Source organism: Copadichromis virginalis, linkage group LG18 (assembly GCF_057382275.1).
Source record: "Copadichromis virginalis isolate Kocher_CV1m ecotype Utaka linkage group LG18, C_Virginalis_male_GT1.1, whole genome shotgun sequence".
Classification (NCBI taxonomy): Eukaryota; Metazoa; Chordata; class Actinopteri; order Cichliformes; family Cichlidae; genus Copadichromis; species Copadichromis virginalis.
Window position 1 is genome coordinate 3801312 of NC_140635.1, and position 26781 is coordinate 3828092.

Sequence of the window (26781 nt, forward strand, 5' to 3'; positions counted from 1 at the left end):
GTGGCCCATTTTAAACATCCTCCTCATTTCTTCTTCATTTGCCTGCCTGTGACAACAAACCAGCCCCCGGAGGGGTTTTGTGTTTTGTCTAAGACGGTTGAATTTGGAGAGAGTGATTGAAGGTTGAGCTTGTTTCACATTTTCTTTCTTTTTTTTGTTGAACAATGTGGAAGGGAGAGGGAGAAAAACTAACAGCTGATGGATGTTTGTGACAGTTTCAAATGGTGTTCAGAGAGTTTCCTGTCAGGAAATATCTGAAAATATGTTAGAAAAATGTCCTTAAAACATCAGACACAGGCTGATGAATGCATCATTGTTTTTTTTTTTTTACAGTATCATTTAATGCAGTTTTCTCTGTTTGCACCGTTCACAGATCCTTTTGCCTCTATAAGGAGCTAACACACCGGTTAGATATATAGTCATAGACTGAGGAAGAGAGGCGTGCAACTGCAATGAAACAACATGATGGCGCTGTAAAGTCTGATTGCTGTGTCTTGTGAACACTGTTGGGCATTTACCTTGCAGTATAAAGCCACCTTGAGGTGACTGTTGTTGTGATTTGTGCTGCATTAATGAGCTTGAACTGAATTAAAGGCAGGATTACGTGTTGTGTGCTGCCAGGTTCATGGGCGAAGGCGAGGCTGTGTGGTTCGGGTAAATTGTGAAGATCTTTTTAAAGGAAACTTCTTAATCTGCTCTTGAGTTGCCATCTTCAGGTCTTTGAAAGACGTTTATGCAAGAAAAAAATGAAAGATTTGTTACTTATCTTTTCTTTTAGAAGATTGTGCTGTTTGAGCTATGTTGCATTGTGTTGCATTAGTATGCCTGAGTAAGGCTACCAAATGTTGAGGGCATTACATTTTAAGTGTGCGTGTTAGTCCCCATAGGGAAATAGTTCCTCTGCATTTAACCCATTCACCCAGTGAAGCAGTGGGCAGCCACCAGTGCAGCGCCCGGGGAGCAGTGTGTAGGGACGGTACCTTGCTCAGGGGTACCTCAGGGTAGCCGTTCAGTGGAGTCGAACCCCCGACCTTCCGATCATGGGGCCACCACTCTACCTACTGAGCTATCCCTGCCCTTACATGGACTACGTTGCATATGAAAATGGTGTGATACCTTTTTGATGAATTAAGTACCAGCGTGACCTGCACTGAAACCGAGACGACTCTGCTCTTGTGCTGCTTTAATTGTTGCGACATCATTGGGCTGCTTTTCTCTTTCTCTCGGTGTTTTGTGCTCTGCAGTGATTTGAATCAGGCCTAATTAACCATCAGCTTAACTGAGTTCTTTCCTAAATGAGGTTTTAAAAACACCCCAGATATTTTATGCTGAATGCATGTGCTGTCTATATCCAATAGTACTGATACCTGAGAGCAGAGATGTCTTTGAAAAGTAAACCTGGAATGCTTCGACGACAGGGTCATAAAGTCTCGTCTTTTAATGACTGACAGACACAACAGCGCTCAGCTGTAAACGACTAAAGAGGTGTTGTTGTCACCCTGCTGGGTGGGTGGTGTGGACACCCCGGTTTGTGGTTACTTGAGAACGAGCCAACGTAGGATTTTGAAATTACACCACAGGTGCAGCTACTAAAAATCTCAGATGAGTTAGAATCTCTGTCACCTCGACCTCAGGGTCAAGGTCAGTTTTCCAAAACTCTTGTGAATGTGATACTCCTGAAGGAAGTGTTATCATAGGTGCATCTACTGGGAGGCTGATGGGTAACACTGGGGACCATGCTTGGAGTCTTTCATGATGTGCATGATGTTATTAGGGGGGAGGTTTCAATTTCTGGGAAAAGACGGTAAAAAAGATATTTGCAGCTGAAGCAGTGTGTGTCCATTTCACAGCCTCACCTACACCAGCAGCATCCTTTGTTTTGTCCTCTTTACAGTTCTGCACACTGGAGTAATATTGGGAGGGGGGAGGCAACTCTAAACAGTGGCGTCTTCTGCTCATGCATGACTCTTTTTTTATTCTCAGTCCTGATCCATGGCCTATGTTGTCTGAAAGGATCATAAGCAGGACAATCTGCCTTAAAGTGGAGATTTCAGATTTTTGTATATGACGTGATGGAGAAATGAAAAATTCAGAGCTCTTCTGTGTTGCATTTGAGCTTCACGTGAAAGGTAAAGTAAAAGCGGTGATTATTGAGCATGAGCATTTCAGCGTTGTGAAACTTGAGCTGTTGGATTTCGTTCTGGCCTTCATCTTGGAGGAGGAGGTGCAGTTATTCTGATGTCTCCTTAGCTTTGAAGTTTACATTTTCTTCACATTTCGTATGTATTTTTCTGTGTATCAGTTTGTGTAACCACTGCTGACTGAGCTGCTGCCCATCTTTGAAGGCTGAAATATTTAAACTTCATTCAGTTCATTTTATGTCAAGTCAAGTCAAGTCAAGTCAAGTTTATTTATAGAGCACATTTAAAAACAACCAAGGCTGACCAAAGTGCTGTACAGTAAATACAGATAAAAATACAATAGAACACAATTTCGTAAAACACCTCGCTGATCAAATAAAAAATAAATAAACAAATAAATTAAACCTTTCTAAAAGCCAATGAAAAGAGGTGAGTTTTAAGAGCAGTTTTAAAAGTTTCTAGGCTTTTGGAGAATCTGACGTGAGGAGGTAAACTGTTCCACAGTCTGGGTGCAGCCACAGCAAACGCCCTCTCTCCCTTTGTCTTTAATTTATACCTGGGAACATCTAAAAGCATCAAATCGGCTGACCTCAAAGATCTCCTGGGGCGATAAGTACTAAGGAGTTCTGACAGGTAAGAAGGTGCAGTGCCATTTAAAACCTTAAAAGCCAGCAGTAAGATTTTAAAATCAATCCTAAAAGCAACTGGGAGCCAGTGGAGAGAGCAGAGAACCGGAGTGATGTGGTCTCTTTTTTTTGAACCGGTCAACAGGCGAGCGGCAGCGTTCTGCACCAGTTGAAGGCGATGTAGACAGGAACGATCTAGGCCAGCATAGAGGGAATTACAGTAGTCCAGCCGTGAAGTAATAAAAGCATGGACCACTCTTTCTAGATCGTTCCTCGTCTGTGTTTTATCTTTTTCTTTGTTCTTGTAATTGGAAAGGTTCTGCAGAGTTTCCTTGTAAACACATTTTATTTAGTTACTTCCAGGTGTCTGATGTATCACAGTAAATGAATGTGAGCTTGTTTTGCTGTATTACACCTGACAGTGTGTTAGTGTTAATGTAGATGAGGGTGCTCGGTCTCTGCAGCAGATTAAACTCTGACCGTTGTCTTACGCATACTTGGACGTATCTGCTGTCCTCCCACAAACAAAGACATGTCATCGTGCATGATGATGGGAGGGGGATTAAGAGTGCATTCTCAGGCCACATTAGCATTCCCAGATTGCTTTGATCGGACGAGCTTTTTGTGTCCAGCGCTGCTGGCCGACACCCAGCACCACAAACATGCCGCTTGGCGAGGACTCGTTGTTCCTCCATCACAAAGTGAATGGCGCCTTCCTACAGCTTCTGCTCCAGGCCGTCGAGCTTCACGTTTCATCAGGATAACTGGAGAAGGCGAACAGTTAGCCAAACGGTTAGCTTAAGATTTCATGTTAAACACATCACCAAGCCATTTCAAAACCCTGCAGAGATAATAGAGATAATGAAGACTTAATTTAGCATCAAACTTGAAACGTTTAAAAGACATTTATAGAAGTAGGCTGTCGACCGCGTGTGATGCATCAGTGTCTGTGTTTTCTCCTTCGTCTCTTTTAGTTTCTTCCTGTTTGGCTTCCTTTGTTTTTATTTACTGCAATTGTTCTCTTCCCTCCTTTGTTATTTGTCTGATTTTCTCTGTGCTGTGTACTCCAAACGTGGTTTTGCTCTGTCATCGTTTTCCTTGTTGGATAGAAAATAGACTTCTTTTCCTGTCCTCCTTCTCTCTTCCCAAATGGTTGCAGCAGATGGCCCCGCCCCTCCCAGAGCCTGGTTCTGACTGAGGTTTCTTCCTGCTAAAAGGGAGTTTTTCCTTCCCACTGTCGCCAAAGTGCTTGCTCATCATATGATTGTTGGGTCTAGCTTACAATCTAAAGCATCTTGAGGCGACTGTTGTTGTGATTTGGGGCTGTATAAATAAAATTAAATTGAGTTGAATAGACTGATTAAAGTTCCCGTGTGCTTGTCTGGCTGGCTGTGATTGAGTGCACTCAAGAACGTTAAACACAAACTTGACAATTTCCTTTTGATTTCATGGACATTCAGGTCATAAATTATACATTACAATTATTATAATACATACTATTATAAATCATAATATGTATTTAAAAGTCCAGTCACAACAGATTGCAGTCTAACACTGTATATTCTACACGTTTTTATGAATACAGCGCTGTTACAACATGCGATGGTAATGCCATATTTTCGCTCCTTATGTGAACAGTGAAATGTGTCTCCGCTCTCAGCGTGTGCCAAATGTGCAGAGCTGCAGTTTGATTGTTTCATCTCCTGCAGCTCCGAGCTGACAGCAAACTCTGCAAACTCGCCTCCTGTGTATACGAGGCTGAATGCAGCAGGAGTTTACAGCGTCTGATGTAAGCGTGTGTTTGGATGCAGAGGAATGGTTTTTCTGAAAAGTGCCACTTGGTTTTTTTTTTTTCTTCTGGCACAATGAAAGCCTGTTAGAGAAGTCAATTCAAACAGTGGCTCTTTGCATATCAAAGGCTCCTCGGAGGAGTTTCAAAGCATCTCTTTAAAAAAAAAACACTTTTATTTTCTGTTGCGTTGCTTTCCTTGGAGCTCGAGTTCTCACTGCTGGTTTTCTGTGACCCCCGTCCTTCACTCCTATTGGTCTGATTTGGCTGGCACGATACTGGTGCACGCCTGTGTCAGTCAGACAGGAAATAAAGGGACTGCAGTACAACAAGAAGAGTTCAGTTATGTCTTGGCTGCGTCCATTGTTATGACATGAATATTTGAAGGCCGATAATCGGTGTAAACGTGACTCGCCACCGCATGGTCAGCATTTCTGGAAATTAATCACCGTCTTGTTAAGTGGCCGCTGCTTCTCTGCTGCAGGGAAATAAGTACTGTAGAAATGAGCCGACACAGTCGGATGGCAGTGGTTGACGTAGTCGTGAAATTAAATCAATTAATTAGTGTTTATGGACACTTGTCTTCATTTACTTGAACATTATTCTGTATCAGACCAGTCTAGCATCAATTCATTTGTGTCCATGTGCATGAAGTTAACATTTTCCACTTTTGAAAGGTGAAAACGTCATTTTGCTGCTCACGCGAGAAGCCATGATTCAAGTCCCACACAAGTTCTATATTTTTAAAATGTGTTCTTACTGAAATGAGAGTAAAACTACTGGATTAGATTAGAGATCAAATATAATGAATTTATAAGCTGTTTCATGGGTGAGTGAGGGTTAGTCCTTTCCTCAACAATTAATAAGGCAGAGAAGTAGGAATGCATTTTTCCCAGGAGGAATATAGCACCAGGGATCACACGGTCAGTGAATCAGATGTGATGTGAATCGTATGCTGTGGCTTTAACAACCCAGCTGAACATCTATAGAAGACTTTGGACCAACCACCACCATCAAAACACAGGATATGGGGATAATTTTGGACCAATGGTGTCCATCCCTCTAGCAGTAATTCAGAGAATCCACATGAAGCCCCGACACCTTGTTAAGTGTACTCACACTAGGAGATCTGTAAGTCCAGGAAGTTTGACAACTGCAGCTGCTGCATTTCTTCTGTGTTCTCATCATAAACTTTAAATAAGTCAATAAGGCAACTAAAGTATACTAAAATCTAACTGTCCCGTTAGCTTAGAAGCTCGTTTTTCTTGCTTTAGTAGCCGATATTTAAACAAAAACACTAGAAATACTCAGCCTATGTTTGACTCTTATGCTAAGATTGAATGACTGACTTCTCTCACCTGCAGTAATCTGACTTTATGCTCCTTTTCTTCAGCCAGGACGCTGACAGCAGCTTTCACACTGACATGGGCACTAGGAGCTTCCATTAACTGTACACAGCTGGTTGAAGACATGCAATAACACATAATAGCAGATGATTCACCGATTTCACAGGCAGCTGACTGAAGCAGCAGGCAACAGCTCTGTGCTGATAACTGTTATAAAAACAGGATTTAGTATCTGCGGCCAACCATTATCTTCCAATTATCCTGTGTTTTATTGCGTAAGACACAGATAGCCACTGAAGAAATGACATCATATCCTGTGTGTCACTGTGATTACGGGAGCTATCGTCCATCCGGGACTGATTGCTATCATGAAACTCAGAAGATTCGTCGCGTGCCCTGAAATCGTACTCGGAGCTCCGTGTGGGCTCTGCGCCGACTCAGTGGCTCTGTCTCTACCTCTTTCATGCTTCACTGTGTACCTGCCGGCGCCCGTGATGCACAGCACAGTCGCAGTGCTTTCGCCTCGAAGGAGCTTCTGCGTTTCCTTAGAAGACCCGGTTACTCCGAGTCCCCGCTCTGTGAAATCCAGGCCAGAAAGAAATGGGTTCAGTTTCATGTTTCATTTCAGCTCTGCTCAAGTCTCACGTCTGCATTTGAAATGAAAGGTGGCTCAGCCGACAGGGACGCGCGGCAGCTTGATCTCTTTCTAGACGCTCCTCCCTTGACCTAATTCTCGCTACCTTGTTTGCATGTTCACTTTCAAGGCTCGCCGAAGGCTAGAAGCAGTCTGAGTTTGTGCTCAGTGCTGCTGTAGTGACTTAAGTCATGCCAGTTCAACTACAAAGCAGTGTGCAATCAAAAGTCTGAAGACGACATATTCAGCTTCTCCTTACGTTAAGTCATGTATACACTGCAGTAGCGGTAAATGCTCATTAATAAACATGGACAAAAACTCCATATGAGCAAAAGTGTCATCGTGCTGCTCTAAATGCTCAGGTTTGTTTTCTTTAGTTTCAAAACCACTAAGCTGGTGTCACGAAAGCACCCAGGTCGTGTTTTGATGCTCAGCTCCAGGCGTGAAAACCCAGACTTCAATAATCAGCTGGTGATGCAACAATGGCGACATCCATCTTTCATGTATAAACGATATTTGACTAGGGCACTTTTGTGGGAAAATCCTCTGCTGATTTATGTCTGCCACTTTTATGTTTCAAATTATATAATGCTTTGTGAGAAAGGGCACACCGTCACATCAGTGCCACAAAACAATGGTGTAAAAGGAAGTTTGAATAAGTACAAAGGTCCCTGTTCTGTTGTCATATGTTGGTCTTTGCAGCAGTGTGTTCTGTTATTAATGTGTATACATACATGTAACCCCCGCTGGCTCGATGCAGCCAAACACTGCTCGACGACTAATCACTGTAGCCAGTCCAAAGACGGGAAATGCCAGATTCAGAAGCGGTTGCCCTTTAGGCTGTAGACTTCCTGAGGGATGTGCATGCCAGGAAAAATCACAGCAGCACGGCTCATAGCCCTGCCCCCTCCGAGTTCTTCTCTCATTAGCTGAAGACTAAGGCTCGCTATCTGTATTGTGGAATATGAAGTAATAGATTCAGATTTCAATTTAATTCAATTCATTTGTATTTATACAGCACCAAATCACAACAACAGTCACCCAAAGATGCTTTATATTGTAAGGAAAACCCTACAATAATACATACAGAGAAAAACACTATGAGCAAGCGCTTTGGCGACAGTGAGAAGGAAAAACTCCCTTTTAACAGGAAGAAACGTCCGGCAGAACCAGGCTCAGGGAGGGGCGGGGCCATCTGCTGCGACCGGTTGGGGTGAGAGAAGGAAGACAGGCAAAGAGACTGGCTGTGGAAGAGATTAATAACAAGTATGATTCAGTGCAGAGATTTCTGATGTGGATTTTTTCTGCGATACTTGTTTTTTACAGAAGAGTGTTTTGTGTTTTGAATGGAGTTTTCACAGGTAGCAGAGGGTCAGAGAGGGGACTGACATACAAGGAAAACTTGGCAGTACACAGCAAGTCTACATCACAGATTTTTATATAAAATATTATGTAGCTTCATCCAATTTCTGGAAACAGGTAACAAGAGAAGGAAATTCTTTTGTGGCTTTGATCTCTTGATGGTGGAAATCCTTGTTTTAAATATTTAAAATGTTCACAGCTTTCCTTTAAACTTCACAGGGATTCATGTTTGAAACCAGATTCTCCTCTAAAGAGAGGAAACCTAAAGAAAACATCCAGCTCCAGATGCTGATGATAAATTAACTGTGCGATGATGAATTTCAGCTTGTATTCATTTTTTCTGCATAAAGTCTGAGTTTCTACCTAGTGTGTTTTTTTCATGTATTCTGATGAAGCTGACATTTGCGTCTCTCTGGGCTGCATGTGCAAAGATAAAGAGTGGAGTAGTAAAGTGTCTTTTATGCTTGTGAACAGGATGAAAAGAGTGAATCAAGAGAACCTTACCTTTCAAAATAAAACACACAGTTACATTATCAGTGCTGCAGGTTTTCAGCAATCTTGCATTATTATCATTGGAGCTCATCTCTGTTTCATTTCTTTCCGGCTCAGATGTTTGAAGGTTAAGTGATGAACAGGTTTGCCAAGTGACGGCTTGATGTTTTAGTTAGCAGAGGTGTCAAACAAAAGGCCCGGGGGTCAGAATCAGCCCGGCAAAGACTCCAGTCTGGCCCACTGGGGTGCCATTGGAAAATTTTAAACTTTGGACTTTCACTGGTATTTTCAGATGTTTTACAATCTTTGCTACTGAGAAATATACCCCCACCTCGGCTTTAAAAGGCTGACGGACAGCAAGTGGGTTGGTGGGCGGGGCATTCAACTTTGCATACACAGGACTATAGTATTTTCAGGTGACCTCATTGTCAAGGTTAAAGGTCAAGTTTTCTCTTTTAAACATGATCACCTGAGAAAGGATTTTCAAATTAAAACAGCACGAGATAATCATGTTTAAAAAGTCATCCCTGGGCAGCTGTTATGAAGGGGGAAGTAAACCCAAAGCAATTCTGTGTCACGCTGTAAACAAAATTTATTTCTGAAGTAAAGTTTGATCTATTTTTCAGCCCCCTGGTACTTGCTGCGTGGTCATCCATCATCCAGGGTCATTTTAGTTTGAAAAAGCACCGATTTAATCAGATGTGGATTCGTGCAGCTCAGAACAGAAACCACGCTCTAGTCTCTTCCTGTAAAGATTTATGTTTATGGGTCAATAAGCCTTTTTATTACTTCTGTGCTGCCTTGTTTATGCATTTTATGGCATTTACACCAAAATCACAGTGTGGACATAAAACACTCCCAAACCCGATCTGAGTTTGTGCTGTAAAGCATCACAGCTGACTCTGTCTCTATTTAACAGACGCATGGAGCATGTCGCATTCAGACATATCGTCTGTATATTTTTCCCACATAAATGAGCTGAGATTAGTCTGAAATTAGCTGATAATAAAGTCTGCATACCGTCACCTCACCTGTCTTGGGCCTGGAGTGCGTAGCTGATGCTCATCAGCCAGTTTCCTCATTATAATGAAACCGCTCCAAATATGTTAATGATTTGACACAAAGGCCATGCGTTTTCATTCATATGCAAAAGATGAATTGTTGAGCTCAAGTTCAGTTTCAGCTCCGATCTCTTCGCTGTGTGCTGAGAGCAAACAGGGCTGAGCTCACAGTCACTGTTTTCCGTTGTGGTTTTTATTATGCAGACAGAACTTTTCCTGATGCTTTTAGTTTGCACCTCATTTCCTCCTACCTGCTAGGTTTAAGTGCAAGCTCTTTTATTTCTGAAAAAACAAATGACATTTCAAGTGACAACTAGAAAAACAGTTCAGTTTGCAGATAAGTAAATAGACTGTCAACAAGTCCACAGTTTTCAAGCTCAAAGGCAGGAATGGGGCCTATCCTCTGGTGAAACTCTCGATGTGCCGCTCGACTAGGGCTGCTCAATTAATCGAATTTTAATCACGATTACGATCTGGGCTTTCAATGATCATTAAAAATGACTGAGCCGATTATTAGCCCCTCCCTCGTGCTTTACTCTCGTGTGGCAAATCGAGCGCACCTCTCTGCATTTCGAACACGCATCACAACAATTAAGAGGACCCAAGGGAAGCTCGGAAAGCTAAGCAGAAGTTAATTTATTTTTTATATTGCAAACATTTGCACTGTTATCAGTATTTGCACACTATTTTATATTATTTTTTAAAGTCATTATTCAATACATTGTTATTGTTAACCCTTTAATTCCCTGTAGAACCTGAACCGCGTAAGCTAGCGCAATAATTTGTTTTGCATATGAAACCGGAGGAGTTGTACTTACATCTGATGCCATCAGCTTGTCCTCGGTCACGGTTTCCTTCCACATATAGCTTTGTAAAAATTGCATAAAAAGCGCTTGCAGGAACAAAAACATAATATTCCAGAAACACGCTTTGCCGATCCGATCAGCTGTTCGTAACACTTCCCACATTGAAAAAGACGTCAACGTGAACTATCGCATGTCCGCCATTTCCTGTCCGAAACCAGAAGTGACGTCATTTTCGCGGAAAATGTAGTTTTTTACTTGTAGGCCTTAAAAGCCTATACTGGTGTTTTTATAAGTCATGTTTGACTTTTCTGAATAGTTGCTGGGATGCTTAGAACTCGAATTGCACTGCTGGAAATAGTTTATTTTGATGCACCTGCTGTTTCCTTTGCAAATTTGCATCATAGGATTTTTTTTTCCTGCAGTATATAAAAATAGCTGTATCTCCAAAATAAAACTATGAAGACACTCAAGATAAATTTCCTGTGGTGGGAAACTATTTTTTGAAACTTTTTTGTATTTAAAGTTTTGAGGGATAAACCTCTTAAATTTCTCCAAGTAGAAATATATGTAAAAAAAACCAAAAACGATTTTCAATTTTTTTGTAGTTTATTGCACTTTTTTGCAATTAATGTAGTTACTATGGACTTAATGCATACATATTATTAAAATATGGGCTATAACAGTTGTATAGCAACTTGAAATGCTCCCACAAATGGCACTACAGCATGTAAAAAAAAAAAAAAAACATAAGCTCTGGCGGACTTGATTCTATGGTAGGTCTTAAAGGGTTAAATAAATATCGTCAAATAATCGAGATCTCAATTTCAGTGAAAATAATCGTGATTATCATTTTTGCCATAATCGAGCAGCCCTGCGCTCGACGATAACAGCCCAAAGTGTGCGCGTGAGATAAATCAAAGGAAACAATCTGAGCTGTGTGGTGGATCAGAGCCCACTGAAAACACAATCTTGGCTTTTGCCTAGCTGCCCACAACAAAAATCTGAAGGAGATCCGGTGTGCTGTGCAGAGGCACAAGTAGAAGGCGAGGGAACAGGTCACAGAGGGAGCTAAAAATAGCAGCAGAACACAAGATACTCCAGAGGTGCACGAGAGTCAAGATTTTAGTCGGCCTCAAAGCACATTCGTCATTAAACAGAGGACTTCTTCTGAAGCCCGACGCAGTCAGACACGGTCGATAGTTCAGCTACACTCTCGGCTGAATCCAGGAAAACACAAATAAGAAGGATTGTCGTCACTGTAATCTGAGGTTTACCTCAATACAGGCATTTCACCAATAAAGGCATTTCCAGCAAGAACCTCAAACTTTAAAATATAATTACGTTTTATTTATTATTAATTATAATGAATAATTAATAAAACGTTCACTCTGTGGTTGTGAGACGTGAGAATCTTTCATCTGACAGTAAAAAGTGATCTTGCTTCTCGTGAATCATGAGGCACTGTCTGATAGACCTCTAAATTGCTGTCATTTATAAGCTCCAGGTAGCTCTGATTGGACTCACATTTGCATGTAATGACGGTCAGAGGAGCCCTGATATGAAACACAGAAGAAGAGGCATCCGCTAATGAAGGTGTTTGTTTGAGAACCTTCATTTAGAGACTGAAAACGAACGTTTAATGATCTCTCTGAGCACGATGGATGTCGCACGTTAATGTGTTGAATGAAGCGAGATGAGGTGAGACGTTGGATCGGTCAGAATTGGTGAGAAATGTTGAATTTGACTACGTCTCCATCATCATTAATGGCTGCCAGCTCCACAGGTTTCAAACACTTCAAAGGGTAATTTGTAATATGTGGCTACTTAATAATGATGGGTAGCTAATGTCAATGGGCCTGAGAAAATGACTCTGATCCTCATGTGTGACCTTCATCGCTTTTACCTTTGGAGCCAACATGTCGTCTACGTCAGGATGGGCTGTACAGCTGAGAAAGAGTCAAAGTGGAGGCTGAGGTCATCGATAGAGAAAAAACACCAAAGGAGGACATGTGAGGAAGAGGTTAATTTCCTTTTTCCTACGAGCGATCCTTGATCCTTGTTACAATGACACTCAACAGCTTGTCACTGTAAGCTGCTGCAGTTTTACCCTTGAAGGAGGGAACTTAACTGTAGCCTTGAGTTTGTAACAATTTTTAAACCTCTGGGGACAATTTAATTTGTACCTTGATGCAAGGATACTGTTACGACCCCCTCTGCTAGGCGATAGGAGGGGAGAAACATACACAAGCCCTCTCATGAAATCAGAGTAAATAAGGGGTTTTATTACGAACATTGAACTGAAAACCGACAGGGCTGTTCAACAGACCACCGGGAAAACAATTAATACACAAAGAAAAGAACAGGCAAGAGTAAAAGCTAAGGGTTAACTAAAGTGGGCCAGCAGACACAAGACTGTAATAAAACTAAGGTCAGCTGTATATCAGAGTTTACAAACAGAGTTCAAATATTAGGCAGACGAGGAGGACACAGCATGTTCACGTCAGCGCAGCAGTTGCCCACCAATTTGCACTGAAGTAAAAGAGACCATACATTCTTTGGCCAGTGTAGTCCACCTGCAATGCGCTCAAACACTGTGAAATAAGAGTCTACCTCAGTTTCTCTAAATGCTGGGACTAATGTGATGTGCCTACTTACATCAAAGCTGTCTTCTGGCTTCTTCTGGGATGGTAACTGCGGGGCTGACCGAGGTGTAGGAGGACTGGCAGATACAGCGGCTCCCCTCTCTATCTCCAGAGCCCTAACCTTTAAGTGCATGGCATCCACCTCCAACTGCTGCTTTTTTAACTCCACCTCCTTTATGCGCAGTGTTAACTGCAGCTCTTCCGCAGAAGGGCCAGTTTGAGAAGGGAGATTTTTCAGTGGGGCAGGAATACCAGCAACAGCTCCCAGCTCAACTCCCTCTGCAGGACCTGGCTCACCAAACAACCCCCTTTCATGCAGTTTAATACACAGGAGTTCTTTAAGCTCCTTTTTCTTTGCATTCAATGGCACAGTCACATCAAAGAAATTGGCAATAAGAATGAGGTCATCCTTTTTACATCTGTCCAGCTTTTCTTCAGTTGGGCCTAAAGCGAAATCCTCCAATTTAAATTCCATACTAACACACACCCTCCCACACAAGAAAAAACTGCCAACCAGAAAAGTAGAGCTAACCAAGAACACAGGTAACCCACCTGCGACAACGGCAACGAACAAAGAACAAAGAACGAGTCAACCCGACGGAAAAAAAAAGGATGGACGAGCCCCCAATGCAGAGGGGGTCGTAACTATACAAAAATGGCCCTCTTATAAAAAAAAAGGTGCACAGTCTGCAGAGCAGTGTTATTGTTATTCACACAGACACTGAAAGTGTGTCTTTAAAACACTTTTCTAGCCTCACTGAAGCTTTATGTGTCTCATATCTAAACAGTGGATCCTAAAACTAATGTGTTTGAACTGAAACCCAGAACTAACTTGCTGTGAAGTGATGTTCTGCCAGTGATACAGAGTGTATGTCAGATTGTAATAAATGTGTCCCACATAACTTAAACCAGCGGTCCCCACCCCTCGGGCCACAGACCATGAGTCGTTTGGCACCGGGCCGCGAGAGTTGAGGCTCGGGTGTGAAATTTATGGTTTTCAGGGTTTTTATCATTTTTATCATTAACTCCGTTTCCCTGGGTCTTTCCCGTGTGTTGTGAATAAATCTTCTTTTTTTGGCACCGATACTGATTTTGATTTTTGGTACTGATTTTATTTTGTTGTATTTATCCACGACACCTTAAAGGCCGGTCCGTGAAAATATTGTTGGACATAAACTGCTCCGTGGTGCAAAAAAGTTTGGGGCTTACACGGTAAAACCTGAACATCTAAGAGTCAAATTTATATTTTACCTAAAATTTTAGAGACATTTAAAATTTAGACAAAACTGTGCCGACAAGTATTTTAACACCTTTGGTACATATGTGAAACCTTTTCTGGACCTTTGAGGTCGGACATTTAGTCCTTTATAGTTTGTTTTTCATGTTTGTGCATTTACACAGCCTGTGTGAAACTCTGTGTTTTACTCCAGTGTCAGCTCTGGTATGGGCTAATAGCCTTTAAATGAATAAGTAAATGATTCATCAGTTGTATCTTTTTGGATCTGCATGCTGGTGACCTCATGAAAGTATAATCAAAATAACTGCAGAGTAAATCCGGATGTACTGACCTCGGTGTTTCTACATTTGTAGATTTGGCCGTTTTCACAGTCAGACTGAAACGTCTGTAAGCAGAAATGATCTCACCCGAAAACCTTTGGGGGGGAAAGCCTGTAATGATTCTAGTAGACTTGATTTGCAGAGGATGAAAAGGGTTGCTTTAAAAAGAGAGTTATGGCAGCTTTTGACCTTGGATATATTTTAGTTAAAGGAAGGCCGAGTGAGACGGGAAGCGATGAAGTGGTAAATTAAAACCCGAGGAGACCCTTGTAAAGAAAGAGCCTTGCGCTGTTCAATTACCTTTTATAATAGTGCATATTAATGTCTTGCAGGGTTGTCTGGGGTGAGGGTTTAATGGAGTTTAACTTTGTTTCTGGAAAGTTTTGAAGGTTATAATAATAACAGGTGGAAATAAATGGTTGCGCATTTGCTCCGCTTGTATCCAAACCTTTGTTTTCTGTCCTTCATTTCACGATTTGCCATTTTGATTCTGTTTTCACGTCCCGCACATGAGTTACAGCTTTGTTATAATGCGTGCTTGTTTTAAGAGCTTTGTCACCACTAACCCGAGTGCAAAGTGAACCTGCTGCAGGGGTGAATGGAAGATGCATGACTTGCTCTGAAGTGTCGGTCTGATAGCCGATGTTGCATTTTGGTCTTCCCTTTTCTTCCTTTTCCTTAACTTTCTTTTGTGTATGTACTGAATGTAACTGTGTGTCTGTTCTTCTTTTTCATTTGTAACTTGAATGAAACCAAAAGGGGGACAAGCAGGTTCATTCTATGTGCATGTGCTTTCCCTCTAGACTCTGGCTGCCCTAACGAGAAATTCGATAAATCTGCTTCCAAACCATCTCGCACAAGCTTTGCATGTCCACTCTGGTCCTGAGGAAATTAACAAGCGAATAGAGAGCGCCATCGACTTACGGAGTGGCGATAAGTTGAGAAGAGAGCATATCAAGCCTTTCTCACTGATGTTTAAAGACTCCAGCCTGGAAGAGAAGGTAGCTGGGGTTTTAGACAGATAACTGTTTTTTTCTTTCTCTCTCCCTCCTCATATCTTTTCCTAAATGACGACTTTCAGAAGCAAAACAATAACCAGCAATTTTTTATTGTCCCATCATGAGTAAGCTAAAGGCACATGAGGTACTACTGTGGGATTGCAGGAACAAAAAGACTGACATTTTGTATTTTACTGTCAATCTGAGTCAATTTAAGATCCCACAACTTTTAATGACTTAACAAAAAAAGTTGTGTTTTTTGGGGGGAGGGGATACGATGCACTGCAAAATAGATTTAATGGTCAAGGATTTTCTTTTAGCTAAAGACTTACTCATCTTTGTAGCAAATGGACTCTGAAGTGTGCCACCACAATAATTAATACAGCAGAACGTAGAATGCAGAAGGTTAAGCCAGACATTGGCGTCGACCTGGATTTTCTCTGAAAAGCTCTGAAATGAAGCAAAACAATGAGCAAAACAAGAAAACTGACGCCACAGAATATCTATCAGACATCTAACCAACATCTAACCCTCCTTCCTGTAGCACACAGGTAGTGTTTGGGATTTAGGCTTCATCACTCTAGAGTAAAAGTAGGAGAAGCAACTTTCTTGCTTACCTCCTTCCTTACATTGGATTCTTTCTCCTCCACTGCCTGTTTGCAATTAGTTAGCTAGTCAACCGCTTTTGATTGTAAGATTGCACAATTCACCTGCCTCCAGACTGACTGTAAATTATCACCCTTTAACTCATAAATGCAGACAGATGTACACATGTAAGTCTGCATCTCCTTGCAACAGGGAACACAACTTAACTAGTTGCCAACTGTTCCGCTTATACACCTTGGTTGTCGAGGCCCGGGGCCATTTTGCAGTTAAACTGCTGTCCTGTGGCAACTATGTTGCTATTTATGGAGGAATTTATGAACTTAACTGAACTCGCTTCATCTTATTGTAAGTTTATTGAAAGTTTTGAAGTTAGAATAGAATAGAATAATCGTTTAATTGTCCCACTAGGGGAAATTTGGTTGTAACAGCAGTTGCTTTGAAGGCAGCAACTGATTGCAGTGAAAGTTGTTGCAGACCTCGTTTTATCTTCAAAGCAGCCACTGCAAGTTTGTTGCACATGGTCACAGGCGTTTTGATTGTGTCATGGTCCCCAAACACTGTTTTGCCTCGTGTGGCTGTAGCATTAGCAAATGTGTTGCATATAGAGCTGGGTGTCTGATAAGTATATATCCTGCAGGAGCATATGCTGGGATGGTGGAAGGCTTCAAACACCAGGCCGTGTTGCAAGGTAGCAGCAGAAGTGACATGTCAACATTTTCAGCTTAAAGCTGTGAGTGTATGTTTGGCTCGTAAATGACTTTATAATCAGTCAATAATTAATACATTTGAGTTAGTATATTATTATCCATAATTCCATTATGCAATTTAAATGAAAGAAAGTGAAATTAAATTCTTCTAATTAAATGTATTTTAGGATTCTTCTCAGGTTTATATGTTCAAACAAAACAGGTTAAAAATATACAACAATTAATTATTATTCTGTTGGCACACTTCACACTCCGTAATAACAACACAATCAGCTTCATCTCTAACATTACAGACTAACTCTGCATGGCATTAATATCTTCTGTGAGTTAATGTAACTATTATTCTCACGCATCAAACACGTGTAACTGTGACTCATGTTTGACGTGCTTCAAATCTGATGAAGGATGTGAGATTTTTTTTCTTCGCCAAGCTTCGAAGCTGGATGAAACATGATGTTTGCCAACACCTGGAGTCCAGTTTCCACCTTCAGTTTACTCATGACCAAACGTCCATGCCGTGGACCCCTTTTACAGTCCTGTGGAAAAAGTTGACAACATATTCAACTCTATTTTTTTTTCTTTCTTTTTTTTTTACAGGAGCACACTGCATTCACTAAAGGAAAACAGCATGACAGGAAAAAATATGTTTTTTCTCAAAATCCTGACTTCCATATCCCATAACTGCAGCTGAACGTGTCATAATGATGAGATGTTTGAAATATTTATTTCTGTTAAATGTACTATATGTAATACTAGAGTGTCTACATTAGGATTTATTATTATAAAATTTTATTTATTGTTACTTTTTTAATCATCTGTGGTATGTCGTTTAATGTCGTTATTGTGTTAGAAACTACACAAAAGATTATTTACAATTCTATATAAGCAGTAGTGTCAATAGTCAAATGACCTTTGATGAATTAATCTGCATCATACCTTACTATTTAGCAGTTTGTGATTTTATTAATCTGAAAACAAATTTAAAGATATTTAAAAAGTGGTTTTGTGTTTTATTTCGTCTTTAAAAGAAACAAACTCAAATACAAACATCTAAACGGGGTTAAACACAGCTGCCAGTTTTCATTGCCGTTATCATGAGATATGGAAGTTGGAAAGTGTGTCTGTGTTTTCCCGCCTTTTCTTTAGTGAATGCAGTGAACTTCTGAAGCTTTTGGTCCCTTTTTACCCTATTTTTTGTTACATTACTGAGCTCACTTTGACCTTTAAGTTGACTTTCGTTTTGCCTCTCCCTCTTCACATTTGTGTTTCCCCTTGAATCTTACATTAAAAACTTTTTCCAAGAATCTATTATTATTATTATTATTATTATTATTTTGTTGCCCTCTTAACCTCTTTAGTAAATGTGCAGTGATTTGCTGTTGGCCTCCCTCATCTTTTTTTGCCAAAGTTGTGACAAAACGTGAAGCATCCTCTTGCTAATTTCCCAGCACCCTTTGAGAAAGAGACAGAGCGAGGACGGGGCAGCGGGGGTTACAGGGTGGGAAGTTTTCAGTGAAACAATTCAGGGCAGTTTGGTCAGACTGGTGACTCAGGTCAAGTTATGTTCGTGTAACTCGGCAGAAGCCACAGGATCAGAAAATTAAAACGTGTTAACGTGTAGACTTTAAATATTTTTAAATTAAATATTTAGAAACAGTAAAGTATTTAGAAGCAATAATAAATATAGCTATCTGATGAGACAGTGAATACTACTGTTATGATTGTGCACTTAGTAAGCTAATTAGCATGAGTACGCTAGCATGGTGCTAGGCTAGTGCTAGCTTAGTGCTAGCTTGGTGCGCTCCAAAATTCAAAAACATCTTCCAAGTGTTATGAGTAATGGTTATGATTAAAACAGTCAACTAGTGTTTTAATATCTCCCTTTGTGTACTTGTTAAACAGGCTAGCGTATCTCTTTCTGTTTTTAGTGTAGCAGCCAAGCTAGTCTTCTTATTTAAGAGAACAGGTCGTTTTATCAAACATTAAGAAAATTCTTGAACCTTTGGCCAGGTGCAAATAGTCTGAAGGTTTCCTCACAGGTCTGGATTACTTACATTGATTGCTAGCATAACTATACCAGGTTTCAGAATATAAAAATTAGAAAGTAGGTCTATATGTAAAATACAGAGAAAAAAGTAGGAGAAAGTCAAAAAGGTTGAGGCTTTTAGAAATCCTTATTAGAGTTTTTTATTTGGTTGAGTTGTTAGCATTGATACTTTAGGACTAAAAAGACATTTGAAAGAAAAAGCTAATTAATTTGATATTATTCCTACTCTAAATATAGTAACCATTTGAAGTCCCACCTGAGTTTTAGCTTTGCAGTCTGCTTATTTTGACACGGCGTGCATCGTTTTCGTCTCTGACTCTGCTAAAAGCTAGCATTGTGCTTGTGAGCTTCGCACCTTCCCCAGGACCCCACAGCTAACCCACCAGCTCCTGTCTCTCTCTAACGCTTGTGTTTGAACCGTGGCATGCATCTGTGGCAGTGTACTGGCGTGTTTGAGTTGCATTTTGATGTCTTCTCTGTTTGTCTGAAAACTTGTTTCTCGTCTTCCCCTCACCTGCTCCTCCTCCTCCGTCTTCTTTCTCTTTGTCTTCTCTTCATTGTGCAGTATTCACAGATGAGGGACGAGGTTTTCAAATCCAACCTGGTGTGCGCCTTCATTGTGCTCGTCTTCATCACAACCATCCAAAGCCTGCTACCCTCTGCCAGGTAAGAGAGCAGATATTCAATAAAATGATCATTTCAAAATGCGCAATCTCTTAATTCTGCATGTGTAGCAGCTTTTGCACCTTCAGTGTAAAATAGGAACTTCCCTGACCCTCTTGGTTGCGTCTAAGACACTGGGGACTGATTTTTATGTGGGTGTAGCACCAAAATCCAATGGATACACTGTTTATGTTTGCTCCTGAGTTCCACAGTCATGGACAGGGCGCATATGGATTATTTAGTGAGGCCCAAATGCAAAACAGTAGATTAGAGATTACAGGTTTTACAGTTCTACTACTGCTTACGCTTACTGTCGCCATCTTGAATTGACTTTCCGAGTTAAAAGTCCTACCTGGGGGGCTGTTCCAGATGGAAATCCTGGGGAACTTGGAAATTCTGACATTAATCTGTACCGCACCAAAATCATATCAGAGAGGAAATGCTAGCTGTCCAGTATGTTCCATGGTGCTTGTTTATGTGTAAAAACATGGGTCATGTTGAGGCTGGAGGCTATTCTAAAGGTCATAGGGTGAGAGGCAGGGTACACCCTGAACAGCTCACTGGTCTATCACATAACAAAACCCTGACCTATGTAGCCTTAGTATATGGGTTAGCATTCTCTGCTGCACACAGCTGTAGATGCTCATGTCATCTGTGAGAGGTTAAGGACTTGGGTTGAGTGAACAGATTTAGGTTGTATTTTAAATGTAAAGGTTGAGGTTTTCTTTTTTTCATCATGTCAGAGGTTTAGAGGGTGGGGGGGAGTGGGTTAGGTGAAGGAAAGAAGAGAAAGGAGGCAGAAACAGCTGCGTTATAAGCGTATCTTGCCTTGTGTTGTCTCTGTGACTCTGACTGTGAAGGAAATCTTGTGTGACCAGGTCAGCTCGAGCAGAGTCACAAGCTTTTAATGAATCTCAGCCGAGGAGAACAGAGTAAGGTAATGCCAACTGACAATCTGAAAGCCGCTTTGATACCTGCCTGCATCTATAGAACAACAGCACACAAGCTTCACTAAATACAAGAATTCTGCAGGTTTGTGTTGTCCTCAGACTCTCTCAGGAAATATTCCCCTGCAATGGTGCTGCTTTCAGGTCCTTATATAAATCATCATTAACTCACGTGAATGAAAACCAAACAAAGAACCAGAGTCATAGCTGAATATCTGGTTAGTGTCCAGATCTCAGTGTAAGTTTAAGCATTATAAAAACTACCTACCTACCTTAAAAAAGAATTGGTCGCACCGGACAAAAAAGCAGCGGCCATTTTTATTCGGTTAGCGTTGGCCTGTGTTGTGTTATTCTGTAAGAGCACCACATACGTTTTCAGTAATTTGCCCGTTTTAGTTCAGTGGTGTGCCTTGTTTTCCAAAACTACACCTACTCTGTGCTAATAGCGAGCCTTCAGTGTTCAGATGTTCGTTCAGTAGATGACCATATGGAGCTATAATTGATAAAAACAAAACCGAATACACCAAAGCCAGAGTGAAAAGTGAAAGCAAAAGTCATTAAATTGATGTTTGATGTGATGGAGATACTTTTCCAGCAGGTGACACGTTTTAAAACCTTTACCAGTGTGTGTGTGTGTGTGTGTGTGTGTGTGTGTGTGTGTGTGTGTGTGTGTGTGTGTGTGTGTGTGTATTCATATCTTTGTGGGGACCAAAAATTGGAAGTTTATTGTACTTGTGGGGACCAACAGCTCTTATGGGGATGTGGTTTTAGTGTCAGGGTTACAATTGGTTATGGTTAGGTTTAGTGTAAGAGTTAGGCATTCATGTTTCATGGTTAGGGTAAGGGGCTAGGGAAAGCATTATGTCAATTAGATGTCCCGAAAGATATAATTACCCGACGTGTGTGTGTGTGTGTGTGTTTGTGTGTGTGTGTGTAAGAGAGATTTTTTTAGGCCACACGTTGTACATTGTGGAGGTGGACAGTGCCATTGAGTGCACACTAACATTAACCTCCTCTGCATCCCGCCCAAGTGGCAGCGCTATCAGTCATCTGTGATCCCACATTGGGCTGTTAGGAGTTTAGAGCACATTTCCCAATCCTAATTGGTATTAGGATATTGGTGGTAGCCCTGCGTCAGACTGAAGACCTGTCCAGGGTGTACCCTATCTCTCACCCTAACACAGCTGGGATAGGCTCCAGTGGCCCCTGCGACCTTGAAAAGGATAAGCGGAAGCGATTGGATGGATGTAAAATTTGTTATTACATAAAAGAAGAGCCCAGACCTGTTGTGCCATCTGTTGATATCTCGTAATACAATACGTTTGAAGTTTTGGACATACATAATATTTTTTTGTTTCTTCAGACTATTTTTCACTTAACCCTTCATGCATGAATTCAATCTCAATCTTCAGTGTTTTTATTTATCTTTAGGTGTGAAAAGATGAATACAAATACTTAAGAAAAAAGTTGTCATAATTCATGTATGAAGGGCTTAAATAACAATAATTACAATGCAACACTTTACACATCTATAGTAACATTAAAGGACCAGTGGGTGGCAGGGTATGGAGTGACACATCAGTGTCCAATGTGGTTTATGTGCAAGTGTGCCATCAACACTGACACAAATACAAGAAAACAGCCTTTGAATAGCTGTCCACTGTAGTGACCAATATGCGTTACCATTTTTCACAAGCTTATTGAAATGCTCAGTAAGCTCGTGACATAAAAAAAACAAAACATCATCCATGTATCCAATTCCTGGTCACAGTGCTGCTGTCCCAGCTCTTATATGGCGAGAGGTGGGTACACACGGGCAGCTCACCAGTCTGTTGCAGACTCACAGTTACACATCAAGCTTATTTAGAGTCACCAGTTCATCCAACATGCTTGTTTCTGGACCGTGTGAGGACGCAGAGAGAGCAGACACGGGGAGAATGTGCAGACTCCACGCAGAGAGCTCTCGGGCAGTCTGTGAGGTCAAACCTGGGACCGTCTCACTATGAAGCAACAGTGCTAGCAACTGCACCACTATGCTGGGCTCACAATTAAATATATTCAAATTATTCTTTAAAAGTCAGCTTGATTACCTGTTCAAATAAAGACAAGTCCTAAGCTGCAGTGTCCCACTGGCATATTTATCATTGTGTTTTTGCAGCATGGTAACCATGGTGATCCAGTTCTCGGTCCTCATCATCCTCCATTCCTGCCTGGTCCTAGTTACGACAGCGGAGGACTACAAGTGTCTGCCTCTGGTCCTGAGAAAAGCCTGCTGCTGGATAAACGAAACCTACGCGGCACGAAACGTCATCATTTTCGTCTCGATCCTCATCAACTTCCTGGCAGCCATGATCAATATCGTGAGTTCTTTAGTTATTTTTTTAGATATATTATTTAAAACATGGGGTCAATGTCTGTCTGCAAAATAACTGTCAGAATGCATCAAATATGGGAACGCTACATGGTTAGTACCGTAGCATTTCTTCATACTTCGGGCAACAGGACAGTGTGTGTGCGATTTTCTTTATAAGTGTGTGTTTGTGGTAATGAAGAAACATTTCACCTACTTCAATAGCATGGTTGCTAAAATGTATTTTAATGGGTTAATTAAATATGGAGCTTCATGAAACAGAGGAATACGATGTAGGCATCTAGACATGGCTGATTTGATGGTGTGCAGTACCTCAGTCCATCCAGTGGGGTAAATACAGACTACAACACTTGACTTCGTACTTGTTGGAAAGCACAGTGGTACGACATTTAATGCCAGTTGAGAATTCCGTTCCAAATATTTTCTATAAGATTGAGGTCTGGACACTAGCTAGAGTATTTGGATCATTCGGATCTCCTTTGTTATCTTGGTGGTGGGTTTTTGATCCATGACCCATCTTCAGTGTTCTGGCTGAGGCAAGAAACTTCTTGTCAAAGATTTTATGCCACGTGACTCCGCCCATTGTCATCCTGTACTCTTAGCAGAAAAACAGCTCAGTGTAATGTTTCCACTCCCATGCTTGGCTGCATGTGTTGGGTCGAGTTGACTTTGGCTCCATCTGACCACAGCTCTTTCTGCCAAGCCTTCTCTGAATCATTCAGATGTTCACTGCCAAACTTGGGACAGACCTCTACATGTATCTTCTTCAGCAGGGGGCTTGTGGGAACTGCAAGACTTCAATCCATTATGCCGTAGTCTGTCATCAATGGTGTTCTGGGTGACTGTGGTCCCAACTACTTTCAGATCATTAACAGGCTCTTCCTGAACCTTTGCTTGATGTTCTGTCTTTCTCCATTAAAATTAAAGACTTTGTTTCTATGTGAATGAGCAAACTTACAAATTGAGTAGGGGATGAAATAATTAATGTTTAACACCATGCATTGCATTTTCTTATTATTTTAATCAACTAGGAACATCCTTGTTCTCACTCTGTTGTTGTAATTTATTAATTAAATTTTTGAAATACATATTTTTATTTTTTTTTTAAATAGAAGCTGCTAAGGTACGTTGGAGATAAAAGCAACGAGCATACAATATTCTGCAATGAAGTAACCCACTCAACTGCTTAGTTTGTAAAGTATTTGTTCAGTTGCTTTATTTAGTCAGATTTTAATTACCTACACATCTACATCCCCCCCCCTCCTTCTGTAAGAATCCTGTGTTGCTGCTAATTCAACCCTTCAGGTCTTCTTCAGTTATTCGTGTCAACTGCATCACTCCTTCTGTGCAGGAGAAATTTGGTGTTTTCCTGCAGAAAGTTGAAATCAGCTGTCGATTTCTCACACAACTATCTTGAAATATTAAAAGCGTGATGGAAATTTGTCTGAAAGGGAATGTGGGGTATTTTTATGCAGATCCTGCATCATTTAAAACTGCACAACAACACTAATCCACCCTGTTGGTCTCCCATAGCTGTGGTGCGACTTCGACAAGTCCAGTACCTTCAGGAACCAGACGTACAACGAATCGGCCTCCATCCCAGACATCTGCTTCTACCCAGAGGTACAAACTAAATGAGGTGTCTGAATTTTGCAGTCGGGTCCATCTGTTGTGTCTTTTTTTTTCTTCCCACTTGTGTGACAGCGGCAAACTGATGAATTAAACATCCTCGACATCTGCTCGCGCCCAGAGGGAGGTCTCGCCTCAGACAACGCTACGACTGATGGAGCCATCAGAACGTCACGGAGAAAATATCCATTATGTTGTTTTGCTCACATAATATGCAGCTGATTGATGAACTCAATAAGGGAGCCACATTTTTATAGCTCCGAGCTCGGGTTGACTCATGTATTGTTGCATGTATACATCATAAACGTATTTCCTCCTGAGGCTCATGCGCGCAAATAAGACCTATTTTACACACATAAAGAAGAGTTATTGACTTTGTTTTAGGCCGCACCAGAACGCACTCCAATATTAAATTAGACAAAAACTGATGTCTGTGCCAATGTCAGAGGCTTTTGGTGCAGTGAGCGGGCTGTCAGATATTTCATTTTTATAAAAGGGCACTTTACCAACTTTACACATAAAGGCCAGTCGACTCATTCTCATCTTGTGATAATGGAGGTTTAATGTGGAGGAGCTAATGAGTTCATAGTGATGCCGTAAATGTTACTTCAGTTTGGAGACAGAAGATTGGCAGCAGGAGGTTTGTGAGCAGGCGAGGGAGTCCACCAGTGAGGACAAAGGTAAACACAGAATGTTTTCAGGGGTGAAGAGTCAGGATGATTTCTGCAGCTGCAGCAGTCATCTCTTATTAATTAAGTAAAAGTGTTACACACGTCACTCTAAGTGCTAATGCAGGCATGCTAACAGGTATGCTTAGTTTAGTTTGTTTGCATGATAATACAAAATGTGTCCCTATTCATAAAATCCGTTCATAAAATTCCAGCTTGCCCAGTGTCCCCTTCAAGCTTGTCTCTTGTCAGATCTCTGAACATGTCAAACGCCTCAAATTTTCAATAAACTGAGTCGTAGCATCTAGAGCTAGACTAGACGAGGAGGAGAGCACAATAGTGGATGACATTGTAAATCCTTTGCTTCTGAAGGTGAAGAAGGCCTCACCCATGTATCCTGGGTCAGGATGCAAATGTCGTAGAGGACTACGAGTACCTGGTTGTCATCACCAGCAGGCAGACCAACACAGAGGCTGTTCAAAAACGAGGGAGGAAGCTTGTGTTCACTGTGTGCAGCAGAGTGATGGTGCTTTTGTATACCTTAATTCTGGCAGCTGCAGCGTACTCTGCTGAGCACCATTAGGAAATCTTCCTCTATGATTGGCTGCAAACTGGAGACTTTGTTTAGTGACTTCCTCTCTATCACAGCTTTCAAACTGTTATCTATCAAAGATCACTCTGATCAACCTCTGCACCACATGCTAACATCCACTATATTACAGTATGGATATCTGGCAGAGATTCACCAGTCACTTATTATTATAATTAATAATATTATTATTATCATTATTATTTGCCACTTGCCCTGTGAGCCCGCTCAGCTGGGATAGGCTGTCCCAGCTGAATGGGCAGATGTTGAGTGGAGACCTTTTCAGTGCACTGTGGGCTACGGCTGTTGCACTGCAGTTCATTCAGAGGTCATTTCCTCTAATGTTTCCCCTCTGATGCTTCAGGACTTTACAGTAGTACTGTGCTTTGAAAGTCTGACCATGAGGGATGAATTCAAGGTGCATGAAAAAAGAAACCACATTGTGCATCATGTGTTGATCATGCTTCTCACTTGAATTATAGCGATGACACTTGAGTCAGCTGTACACAGAACTTCATATCTGCACAAGTTTAGGTCACGGTTTCCTGCAATGTATTGCAAAACTACCCCACTCTACTACTACTGACGATTCTCACACATGTAAAAATCGGCTTGGAGAAAACTGAAGAACCAGGAAAATGTTATACACCTTTTTTTATATATATATATATACTGTTTGTTCAGACGACTGGATGTCCATCCACTTGTGTCCACTTTGGTGTGTTATATACATATAACACATCTATATGGTCTCGTCTTCCTCCTTTTCCTTCTGCTCTATTGAGCTGCTCACATGCAGCGCTTCACTTTTCTGTCTGTGCTGGCACAAAATTATTGCACCATCAACATTATGGGAGGTTGGCAGAACCTCAAGAATCGAGTGAAAAATAAAATCCAGCCGAATCACAACGTCTTCTACCAGGTCAAACAGCTTTCCAGTCTCAAATCCCAGTTGCAAATGGTCCAAATGGGACTTCTGTGTTTAAAAAGAGCAGGAGCCCTGGAAGCAGTAGAGCGGTCCATGAGAAGATGACTTTGAATGGATATTGATCAAATTTGAATCAGTTATGTTTTTCAAGTTCATCTGCAGAGTCGTGGAA

At 41.2% G+C, this 26781-nt stretch overlaps 1 protein-coding gene across 2 annotated transcripts in view; it reads left to right on the forward strand.

Moving 5' to 3' along the window:
- Nucleotides 1-26781, forward strand: part of adcy8 (adenylate cyclase 8 (brain)) — a 117944-nt gene that overhangs the window by 62787 nt on the left and 28376 nt on the right. The window contains exons 8-11 of one of the 2 annotated variants that reach the window (XM_085440391.1): nucleotides 15260-15457; nucleotides 19380-19480; nucleotides 22583-22784; nucleotides 24329-24418. In XM_085440391.1, coding sequence (XP_085296517.1) covers nucleotides 15260-15457; nucleotides 19380-19480; nucleotides 22583-22784; nucleotides 24329-24418 — 591 coding nt within the window. The remainder of the gene's footprint in view (nucleotides 1-15259; nucleotides 15458-19379; nucleotides 19481-22582; nucleotides 22785-24328; nucleotides 24419-26781) is intronic. The other variant, XM_085440390.1, reaches the window with a different exon arrangement.